Source organism: Rattus rattus, chromosome 6 (genome assembly GCF_011064425.1).
Source record: "Rattus rattus isolate New Zealand chromosome 6, Rrattus_CSIRO_v1, whole genome shotgun sequence".
Lineage (NCBI taxonomy): Eukaryota > Metazoa > Chordata > Mammalia > Rodentia > Muridae > Rattus > Rattus rattus.
Genome location: NC_046159.1, coordinates 98,052,528 through 98,064,623, shown reverse-complemented (window position 1 = coordinate 98,064,623; position 12,096 = coordinate 98,052,528). Strand labels below are relative to the sequence as shown.

The window sequence follows — 12,096 nt, the reverse complement described above, 5'->3', positions numbered from 1 at the left end:
ATCCAGGACTTTGAGTTAGCCCACTTCAACATCTACCCTGTCTAGGAGCTGCTGGAGCACCTGAAAGGACCAGTCCTGCAGTAGATCCAAGACTACAGGCTCTTCATGACACAGGGCAACAACAGGATCTCCAAGATGAATATGGTGAGGACCCAGTTTTGACAGTGTAAGAGAAGCCAGAAGCCTCAAACAAGACCAATAACTCATTACAATGAAGCTGTTTGGACAAAAGGGCATAGTCTGTGACACACTCTAACACACCACAGCTACCATGGTGAGATGGGTGTTTTCTTTTGGGGAGGAGGTTACAAGGTAGATATAGAAAGATGGAGTGATAGGGGGATTGGGATACATGATTTAAAGTTCACAAAGAATCAATAAAATTTTTTTAAAAGAAATTAAATAAATAAATCACCAAGTTATATAAATCTAAATAAAACTCTATCAGTTTGAATGTATTAATACCTTTCTAAAAATAATATAATTCTAAAAGGTAATTTTAGTTTTTTTCAATTATCTATTTTTCCAATTAATCCAATGTACTTGAATTATCAACCAGAAAACTAATAACTTACAATGAAATTGCATTCAGATGTCAAGATCTTGAATCTGAAGCAGAAAGCCACACAAAAATGTATTTTGTCCTCATGACATGTCACTGCTGAAGTTACCACAGTGGATTTAGGCTAAGGACCTACAAACATTTTAATTTGGGAGGAAAAAATATAAGTATTGTTTCTTCTCATGCCTTTTATTAGAGAAAGCATCCATGAGTAGAAGGTCATTATTAGGCATTTATTAACCCATCGATTATCTACTTTGCATTCTAGATAGGGGCACTGGGTTATTCGCCAGGTATGATATGAGAAAACAATGAAGGAAAATGTGAGGGAAGCATTGAACCGAGAGATCGTGACATTTCCACTCATTTGAAAGTGTAGATCGTTAGAAAAAGGAGAAAGCCACTAACAAGTCCCCTTGTGCAAGACATCGGAAACCACCAGAAAGTAGAGAGAAATGGGCAGAACTCCAGAACAGAAATTTAATGAGGCTAGAGAGATGGTTCACTGGTTGAACCACCTGTTGATCTTCTAGGAGGCATGGATTTTATTCCCAGCTCTCACAAGACAGCTCAGTAACTACAGTTCCGGTGGGTCCAACACCGTTTCTGGCTTCTGGTGGCATTGTGTGCACATGATACACAGATATACATGCAGGCAGAGGACCCACACACATAAAATGAAAGAAAAGGCTGGACGTGGTAGTGCTGGCCTATAATCTGATCACTCAGGAAGCAGAAGCAGGCAAACCACTATGAGTTCAAAGCCAGACTTATCTACATAGTGAATTTAGGATAGCCAGAGCTATGAATAGAGATCCTAACTGAAATCCTAAGAGAGAGAGAGAGAGAGAGAGAGAGAGAGAGAGAGAGACAGAGACAGAGACAGAGACAGAGACAGAGACAGAGAGACAAAGAGATCCCCTAACCTGGATCCTTGGGGCCCTCAGAGTATGGACCAGCAACCAAAGACATATATGTGTGTGTGTGTGTGTGTGTGTGTGTGTGTGTGTGTGTGTGTGTGAGAGAGAGAGAGAGAGAGAGAGAGAGAGAACAATTAAGATAAAAAATCTTCATAAGTTTTTGACATTTGAAAAAGAAGCCTTTATTAATTCAAAAATCAAATCTTATTTTAAAAACTTTTGTAGAGGGCTCGAGAGATGGCTCAGCGGTTAAGAGCACTGGCTACTCTTCCAGAGGTCCTGAGTTCAATTCCCAGCAATCACATGGTGGCTCACAGCCATCTGTAATGAGATCTGATGCCCTCTTCTGGTGTGTCTGAAGACAGCAACAGTGTACTCATATACATTAAATAAATAAATTTTTAAAAAAAAGAAACTTTAAAAAAAACTTTTGTAGGCTTGTCATCAACTAATTTCTTTTTTTTTTTGAAAGGAAATTAAATCTTTATTTCAAATTAGGTCCAATTTTCAGTTATTTTAATTAAGGTAAGATATAATTACATTAAGTATTTAAATTCAATTAAGAATTTAAGCACAAATGCAAATGCATCTTTTTTTATACCTTTCTTATATCTCTATAACTTCATATGCCTTAAAACAATGTTTTAGAACCTAAAATAATTATAACTTTCATTTACCAACTTTAAACATCTTTCATCTGAAGCATTTTTTTTTTTATTAACTTGAGTATTTCTTATATACATTTCGAGTGTTATTCCCTTTCCCGGTTTCCGGGCAAACATCCCCCTCCCAACTAATTTCTTATTATAATTACTTTTCTTATCAGTGTTTAGGGTTATATATACTATTACAATGTCAGCTCATTTTGAATACACAGTCTATCATTGTATGTCCTGTGTTTATACATTAGAATCAGAAACAACTTTCCCAAATTAAAAATGTTATGTTTTCTTCACATCGATTTTCATTTTAATATCCCAAATTTCAATGAACATGGCTATTCTTTTACAGTAAGTCTGTTATGATGCCTGGTAAAGTATCTGTGAAACTTTCACCTCAAGCCTTGTTTTTCTGCTTTTTTTTTTAAATGGAAGGTGTTTGTATGTGTGTGAACACCTATATAAAACTGAAGAAACGAGTTACCTCATGTAATTTATTCCATATGAAGAGCTTTGCCTTGAGACTGGAGAGCTGTGTCAAAGGTTGAGATTGCTACTGCTCTTTCAGTGGACCCATGTTTGACTTCAAGAAAATATATCAGGTGACTCACAACTTTCTGTAAATATAGGACCAGGGCATCTGACCCCTTTTATTGGTTTCCATAAGCTCCTACACACATACATACATAGAGAGAAAAAAATAGTTTTAAAATATGGCCTCCCTTAAAAGGTAGTGTCCTCTTGAAAGCTTGAAGGCACAGGAGAGGATGCTTGAATCCCACTTAGATGGGCCTTGTCAGGCATCACTGAGAGGAGAGGCCCTTGTCCCTGTGAAGGCTTGATGCCACAGTGTAGGGGAATGCCAGGGTGGGAAGACAGGAGGGAGCGGATGCGTGGGTGGGAGAAGCACTCTCATGCAGACAGGGGAAGGGGGATAGGATGGGAGGGGGGTTCCGGAGGGGAAAGGTGATAACATTTAAAATGTAAATAAAGAAATATCTAATAAAAGAAAAGAAAAAAGGGGTGGGTAATGAAATAGTCATAAGAGTATGGAGGGAGGAAAATGGATGGGGAGAGGAATGGAGTAGTTCAGGATCAGGTGTGGGAAGGATGGGAAAGATGACTATGGCCATGAAAATGAATAAAGCCTTGACAGGAATTGAAACATGAAAATGAATTGACAGGGTGAGGAGATAGGAGATAGGAGGCATCTCCAGGATAAGACAGAGACCTGGGATAAGGCAGGCGCCCAAGAGTCAATGGGAGTGAACTTTGCTATGACTCACAGCTTTGAGAATATGGAACCTGAAGAAGCCACCGGCTAGAGCCAGGCAGAAACATTAGTGGAGCAATAAAGACACCAACAAACCCACAAAACCCACTTTGTTTCAACCTAAAATGTATCCTGTCTATAACACCGGCATGGGGAATGGAGCAGAGACTGATCAAATAGCCAGTCAGTAACCAGCCTGACTTGAGACCCATCCCATTAGCAAACACCAGTACCTGACACTACTAAGGATACTCTGTTATGCTTGTAAACAGGAGCATGTTGTCCTCTGAGAGGCTCCACCTCTCAGCTGACTCAGACAGACACAGACACCCACAGCCAAACAGTGGATAGAACTTGGGCACTCTTGTGGAAGAAAGGATTGCAGACACTGAAGGTAATAGAAACTTCCCAGGAAGACCAGCAGAGTCAACTAACCTGGATCCTTGGGGCCCTCAGAGTATGGACCAGCAACCAAAGAGCATACATGGGCTGAACTTAGGCCTCCCTACACATATATGGCAGATGTGCAGCTGGTCTTCATGAGGGTCACAAACAACTGGACCAGGGCTATCTCAAAAGCTCTTCCCTGTGTATGGGATATGCTCTTCTAACTGGGCTGCCTTGTCTGGACTCCGTGGGAAAAGTGGCTAGCCTTGCAGAGACGTGAAGTGCCAGTGTTGGGGGGAAGGGGGTACGAGGAGGGCCCCCACCTGCTCAGACCTGCTCAGAAAAGAAAGGGAGGGGAAATGGAGGAAGGATTGTGGGAGGAAGTGACCTGGAGGGAGTGCAGTGAGCATGATGTAAAGTGAATAAGTAAAAAAATTAAAAATTTTAAAAGGTAGTGTCTTCTTGAAAGAAATGAGAGAAAATATTAACCTTAAGTCTATAGACAGCAAACAAATAACTTTCAAAAGTGAGGGTTTTGTCAAGATTTTAATGCACTCACACACAGAAATGTGTCTTCTTCTAATTATTCCTTTTAAGTGATTATGATATCATAAGATACTACCAGGAAAACATCACAATTGAATCAAATATATGCCTTACACCTCTCTCTCTCTCTCTCTCTCTCTCTCTCTCTCTCTCTCTCTCTCTCTCTCACACACACACACACACACACACACACACACACACACAGAGAGAGAGAGAGAGAGAGAGAGAGAGAGAGAGAGAGAGAGAGAGAGAGAGAAATCAAACAGTGAGCAAGAATGTGTGTTGATGTTATCAACCCTTACTGGTACATCTAAAATATCACCCATATATCTATGGTTCAGGGATTATCTCAGAAGATGAGAGACTGAGTAATAGGATCCAGCTGTTTACTTGCTGTGAAATAGTATCTTATCTGAAAGCTTACCCAGGAAATCCCAATATGGCTGCCTGAATAAAGCAGCATAATGAAACCTGGCTTGGAAATGCACACTTTACCCCCACAGTGGGGAGGCAGAGGCAAGTGTATTGCTGAGTTCAGACCAAGCTAGTCTACAGAGTGAGTTCCCGAATATCTAGGGTTACACAGAGAAATCCTGTCTCAAAATAACAAAAAGAAGAAGGGAGAGTGGAGGGGGAGGAAGAGGAAGAAAGAAGAGAAGGAAGAGAAATAGAAAGAAAGATTAAGATGAGGATGAGAAGGAGGAGGAGGAGGAGGAGGAGGAAGAGAAGGAGGAGGAAGAGGAGGAGGAGGAGGAGGAATGAAATGCCAGCATGAAAGGTGAAATTTCACAGGTCCCCATCCTTAAACAAAGAGCAACAACCAACCAATGACTGCTGAGAGAATTGTTTTTGCAAGCATTGCTCTGATACGTTATCCAGATTATACACTCTCAATTGGTCAGCCATAAGAACAAATAAGAACAATACTAAATGGACTCAGGAGGGTTGTGGTGTGTGTGTGTGTGTGTGTGTGTGTGTGTGTGTGTGTGTGTGTGTGTGTGAAGAGAGGTCACAAATTTAAGAGGGTATAGAAAAACACACAGGAGAAGTTGGAGTGGGGCAAAAGAGAAAAAAAAAGGATGAAAACAAAACACAAATGTATGAAATTATCAAAACCACTTAAAAAAAGAATGGTGTCAAGTGGCTTAGATTTGAATACCAGATCTCTCACTCTTAAGTTGTGTGATTTAGACAGGTTTTTAAGTCTCTGCATAACTGAATTTCCTCATCTACAAAATAGATATGCATAATGTTGAAGTGTGTGAGTATGAGTGTATATATTTGAGTGTGTGTGTGTTGTTGTTGTTGTTGTTGTTGTTGATGTTGTTGCTGTTGTTTGAACCTTATCTAGCACAAAATAAGAAGTATGTATACAAAATAGTATAAGTACATATATACATATGCCATGAATTTTAATTAATTCAATCACTTCAAATTGATATCTGAATATTCACATAGAGATCATTGATTCATGTTCATTTTCTGAATTCACAAGTGAAAATGTATTAAATAGTGACTTGGCTTGTTATATTAAGTTTTTAAACTGTCAAAAGCATTGTTCTCAATACCATGTTAGTGGTTTGTGAAGTTGAAGACTTACAAGTGCTTCCCTGGGAGCCCTGAGAAAACTAACATAAACACATCCAAATCTAGGGAGAGGTCTTGAAACCAAATAATTCCATCGTTTGCATCTTTATATTTAAATACAAGAATTTTGTAATAAACAAATTGAGTTTATTTTATTAAAAAGATAAACAAACTGAATATGTTCTGGAAGGTACACGAACTTCTTCCTCCTATGACATAAGTCAGGCATTGTCAGGGAACTGCTCGATGAATTTCAGGGACACATTTTCCTGCAGGCTCCAAAGAGGAACCATCCAGGATGGCTCAACCCAGCAACTATTGGAAACAAGATTTGCTACCACTGTCCATCTTGATCTTAACACTTGTGGCCACTGAGTGCACCATAGGTATCATTGCAAGTGGGATCATCACAGTTGTGAATGCAGTGTCATGGGTTCAGAAAAGGGCAGTTTCCATAACTACTAGGATTCTGCTTCTTCTGAGCGTATCCAGAATAGGCCTCCAAAGCATCATCTTGATAGAAATGACTTCCTCCATATTCAACTTTTCTTCTTACAACAGTGTTTTATATAGAGTCTCAAGGGTAAGCTTTGTATTCCTAAATTATTGTAGCCTCTGGTTTGCTGCTTTGCTTAGTTTCTTCCACTTTGTGAAGATTGCCAATTTTTCTTACCCCCTGTTCTTCAAGCTAAAGTGGAGAATTTCTGAATTAATGCCCTGGCTTCTATGGCTCTCGGTGTTTATTTCCTTCAGCTCCAGCATGTTCTTCTGCAATCATAAATACACTGTGTACAACAACATTTCTCTAAGTAGCAACATCTGCAACTTCACAATGGAACTCTATGTCGCTGAGGCCGATGTTGTCAATGTGGCCTTTTTATTCAGTTTTGGAATCCTCCCGCCTCTGACCATGTTCATTGCAACAGCTACTCTTCTAATTTTTTCTCTCAGGAGACACACCCTGCACATGAGAAACGGTGATGCTGGCTCCAGAAGTCCCCGAGTAGAGGCTCATAAGCAGGCCATCAAAGAAACCAGCTGCTTTCTCTTTCTCTACATTTTATATGCAGCTGTTCTGTTTCTGTCCACATCCAGCATAGCTGATGCCAGTCTCTTCTGGAGTAGTGTTCTCAGAATCAGTCTGCCTGTCTACCCAGCTGGCCACTCAGTTTTACTGATTCAGAGCAACCCTGGCTTAAGAAGAACGTGGAAGCAGCTTCAGTCCCAAATTCATCTGCACTTACAAAGTAGATACTGATATTAGCACACAACATGGAGGACACACAACATGGACAACTTACCTGGATCTCTCTTTTCTCTGCACCTTTGTTAATCAAACCTTACCTGATCCCTCCACCTCATGCAAAGTCTCTATACAGGATAGATCACCATTGCTCTCTACTGCCTTGCGGGCATAGTATTTGTGATATTTAACATATTCTTGTCCTTAGAACTCTGTTTATCTCCCTCTTCTTCTATCTGAGGCAGGGACTCTTGACATCCACTACACATTGGAATACCTAGGTCTAACTTGAAAACACCCAGCTTTGCATTTTACACTAATCAAGTAAGGATTTTTGGGTCATTTTAGAAGTTTTCTTAGTATTCCAGGCGGTTCTAGTGTGCAATCATAATTGATACAGATACCAAAGCAGAAATTTCTAAAACCTGAATTTCTGATACCTCCTCTCTTTCCCTCTTCATGTGCCTCTCAACCTCATGGGGCTTTTCTAAGCAATATCTGGAAATTCATTTGTGTGCACCCTCTAAAGATCCAAGCTAACTAATTTGAGAAGAGCTCTCAAGGTTAACAATACAAAAAATATCCTTCAAACTAAAACCTACCATGTGACTTTTTTTCTAGATGAATGGTTTTATAAATTTGTGAAAATTCAGAAGTATACATAAGAAGAATCTCTGTGTAAAATTGCTCCCAATAAGAAAACCTCTATTTCTACACATATTAATGTGACATATACATTTTGTATTTATTTATAATCTGTGTGTGGGTGTATGCATACTTGCCATGACATGCATGTAGAAGTCAGAAAATAGCTTGCAGGAGCCAGTTCTCTCCTTTTACCAAGTGGATCCTGGGGATCAAGTGCAAGTCATCAGGCCAATCAGCAGGCAGAGAACCATCTCAACAGCCCTATGGCCCCATTATTTAAAGGAGATAGATACATGTATACAGATTAAAAGATTTATATTCTCTTCATAAGTACAAAAATAAAGTGTTTAGTTGTTTGTTTTGTTTTATTCTGTTTTATTTATTCTCTGTACATCCCACACATTTCCCCTACTCCCAGTAACCTTTTCCACAATTGTGCCTTCATCCTCAACTCCCCTTCTGGAAGATCCCCCTAGGTATCCCCCTACCTGGACATATCAAGTCGCTGCAGGGCTAGGTGCATCCTGTCTAGCACCCTCCTCAAGTTGTTTGGGACCCACAGAAGCTACACTTCTGCTACATAAGTATGGGGGGAGGCCTAGGTCCAACACATGTATGCTCTTTGGTTGGTGGTTTAGTCTCTGAGAGCCCCAAAGATCCAGATTAGTTAATTCTGTCAGTTTTCCTGTGGAGTTCCTATCTTTTAAGGGGCCCTTAATCCTTCACCCAAATCTTCCATAAGAGACCTCAAGTTCCACCCACTGTTTGGCTGAGGGTGTCTGCATCCATCTGAGTCAGTTGGTAGGTGGAGACTCTCAAAGGACAGCCATGCTAGACTCCAGTCTTCAAACATAACAGAGCATCATTAATAATGTCAGGGATTGGTGCTTGCCCAAGTTGGGGTGGAACTCAAGAGGTTTGCCATCAACAACTCAACAAACTTAGCTATGACTCACAGCATTGGAAATATGGATCCTGGGGAGGCTACCCCCGGGGGCCACGCAGGAAGCCTGGTGGAGCAATAAGGACACCAACCCACCCACAAAACTTTGGACCTAAAACTTATCCTGTCTTCAAGAAATGCAGGCACAGTGGGAGGAGCAGAGGCTGAGGGAATGGCCAACCAACAGCCAGCTGTTATTTGGCTTGTTGATGTCTAGTTTCTTCAGTTCCTTATATCTTTGATATATGAGCCTTTCATCAGATGTAGACTTGGTTAAAAAAAATCTTTTCTCAAATCTGTAGGCTGCTGTTTTGTTCTATTGACAGTGTCCTTTGCCTTACAAAAGCTTTGCAGTTTCATGAGGTCCCATTCATGAGATCAGTTGTTGATCTTAGAGACTGAGCCATTGGTGTTCAGTTCAGGAAATTGTCTCATATACCAACGCATTCAAGGTTATTTCTCACTTTCTCTTCTATGAGTTTCAGAGTATCTGGTTTTATGTTGAGGTTCATCATCCACTTGGACTTGAGATTTGTGCAGGGTGATAAATATGGATCTATTCACATTCTTCTACATGTAGGCATCCAGTAGATCAGCACCATTTGTTGAAGATGCTTTAGTTTTCCCATTGTATCCTTTAGCTTCTTTATCAAAAATCAAATATTCAAAGGACTGTGGGTTTATTTCCTGGGCATCTATTTGATTCCATTGATCAACGTGTCTGTTTCTGTGCCAATACCAAGCATATAGTTTTTATCACTATTGCTCTGTAGTTCAGCTTGAGATCAGGAATGATGATTCCACCCGAAGTTCTTTTATTGCTCAGGATTCTTTTGGCTATCCTGGTTTTTGTGGTTTTCCATATGAAGTTGAGAATTGCTCTTTCAAGGTCTATAAAAAAAAGTGTTGGAATTTTAATTAGGACCCCATTGAATCTGTAAATTGCTTTTGACTAGATGGCCATTTTCATTATGTTAATCTTTCCTATCCAAGAGCATGGGAAATCTTTCCATCTTCTGATAACTTCTTCAACTTCTTTCTTCAGGACTTGAAGTGATTGTCATATAGATTTTTCACTTGCTTGGTTATACTTACACAAAGATATTTTATACTATTTGTAACTATTGTAAAGAGTGTTGTTTTCTGAATTTCTTTCTCGACCACTTTATCATTTGTATAAAAGAGGGCTCTAGAAAAAAAAGAAGTAAAAACACCAAATAAGAGTAGATAGCAGGAAATAATCAAAATCAGGCCTGAAATCAATCAGTTAGAAACAAAGAATATAATACAAAGAATCAATGAAACCAAGAGCTGGTTCTTTGAGAAAATCAACAAGAAATACAAACCCTTAGCCAAACTAATCAAATTACAGAGAGACAGTATCCAAACAAACAAAATCAGAAATGAAAAGGAAAGCATAACAATAGACACTGAGGAAATTCAAAAATCATTAGGTCTTACTTCAAAAGCCTGTAATCCACAAAATTGGAAAATCTTAGTGAAGTGGATGATTTTCTAGACAGATAACACCTATCAAAGCTAAATCAGGATCAGGTAAACTATTTTTTTCCAATCAAAATAGGATTGTTTTAATCTACATAAAATAACAGACATATATTATTCATGGAAAATGAATATTTTAAAATAACTCTAAAATTTGTCTATTGAAGTAAGCAAAGATAACTTTATTTTTTATTTTTTTATTAATTATTCCATTTGTTTACATCTCAAATTATATCCCACTTCCTGGTTACCCTTCCACAAGCCTCCCATTCCACACCTTCCTGTCCTCTCTCTCCTTTGCCTCTATGAGGGTGCTCCCCTACCCACCCATTCTCTCTCGCCCCACCCCTCCAACATTTCTCTATGCTGGGGCATCAAATTTCCACAGAACTAAAGGCCTCCCCTCCCACTGATGTCAGACAAGGCCATCCTCTGCCACATATGTATCTGGAGCTGGTAAACTATTTAAACAGCCCTATAGCCACTAAAGAAAGAAACAGTCATTGAAAGTCGCCCAACCAAAAAAAGTCCAGGGCCAGATCATTTTAGTGTAGAATTCTACTAGACATTCAAAGAAGAGCTGATACCAATACTCCTCAAATTAGTCTACAAAATAGAAACAGAAGGAACACTGCCAAAATCATTTTATGATGCCACGTAATGATTGTGGCATCATAATGATTGCCATTAAATGATTGAGACACGAACCCGCACACAAAACTTTTGACCCAAATTTTTCCTGTCTACAAAAAATGCAGGCACAGGGTGTGGAGCAGAAACTGATTGAATGGCTAACCAATAACAGACCCAACTTGAGATTCATGCAGTGGGTAAACACCAATCACCGACACATCATTAGTGATGCACTGTTATGCTTGTGGGCAGACATATCCAGGATGTTATAGTTAGGTCACTAAGCCACATAAAGACTCAACAAAAAAGAGAACTTCAGACCAATTTCTTTATGAACATTGACCCAAAAACTACTCAGTAAAACACTCACAAAGCTAATCCATGGAAACATCAAATATATCATCCATCAAGGTAAGTAGGCTTGCAGGGATGGGTTCAATATACAAAACTCCATCAACATAATCCATCATATAAACAAATTGAAAGAAAAAAGCCATATGATTATCTCATTAGATTCTTAAAAGAATAAAATGATAAAATCCAGGACTCCTTCATATTAAAGGTATTAGAGAAATCAGGGATCCAGGACACATACCTAAATATAATCAAAGTGATACACAGCAAGTCAAGAGACAACATCATGCTAAATGGAGATAAACTTTTAAAAATTCCACTAAATCAGAGACAAGATTACCTATTTTCTCCCTATCTATCCAATATCATACTTGAAGTTCTAGCCAGAGCAATAAAACAACTAAAGGAAATCAAGGGGATACAAATTGAAAGGGAAGAAATCAAAGTGTCACTATTTGCAGATGATATGATAGTATACATAAGCTACCCCAAAAATTCCACCAGAGAACTCTTATACCTGCTAAACTCCTTCAGAAAAGTGGCTAGATACAAAATTAACTCAAAGAAATTAGTTGTTTGGAGACTCTTATAAAAGAACAGGAGAAAGGATTACAGCCCCTAAGAAGATAAAAATTCCACAGGAAGACCAGCAGAATCAACTAACCTGGACCATTAGGCCTCTCAGAGACTGAACCACCATTCAAAGAACATACACAGTCTGGACTTAGGTCTCCCTGCTCATATGTAGTGATGTTCAGCTTGGTCTTCATGTCTCAAACAACTGGAGAGAGAGCTATCCCAAAAGCTATTGCCTGGGATATGTTCTTCTAACTGGACT

General features: G+C 39.2%; 1 protein-coding gene across 1 annotated transcript; it reads left to right on the top strand.

The window, feature by feature from the left end:
* Window positions 1-6,232: 6,232 nt before the first annotated feature.
* On the top strand, window positions 6,233-7,273 carry LOC116902900 (taste receptor type 2 member 39). The gene has a single exon (XM_032905228.1). It carries the CDS (start codon window positions 6,233-6,235, stop codon window positions 7,190-7,192), a length of 960 nt encoding a protein of 319 aa, XP_032761119.1. The 3' UTR covers window positions 7,193-7,273.
* Window positions 7,274-12,096: the final 4,823 nt, after the last annotated feature.

Bases quoted from the DNA above. Each gene is read 5' to 3' on its own strand.
- LOC116902900 (XM_032905228.1), top strand. From the start codon at position 6,233: ATGGCTCAACCCAGCAACTATTGGAAACAAGATTTGCTACCACTGTCC.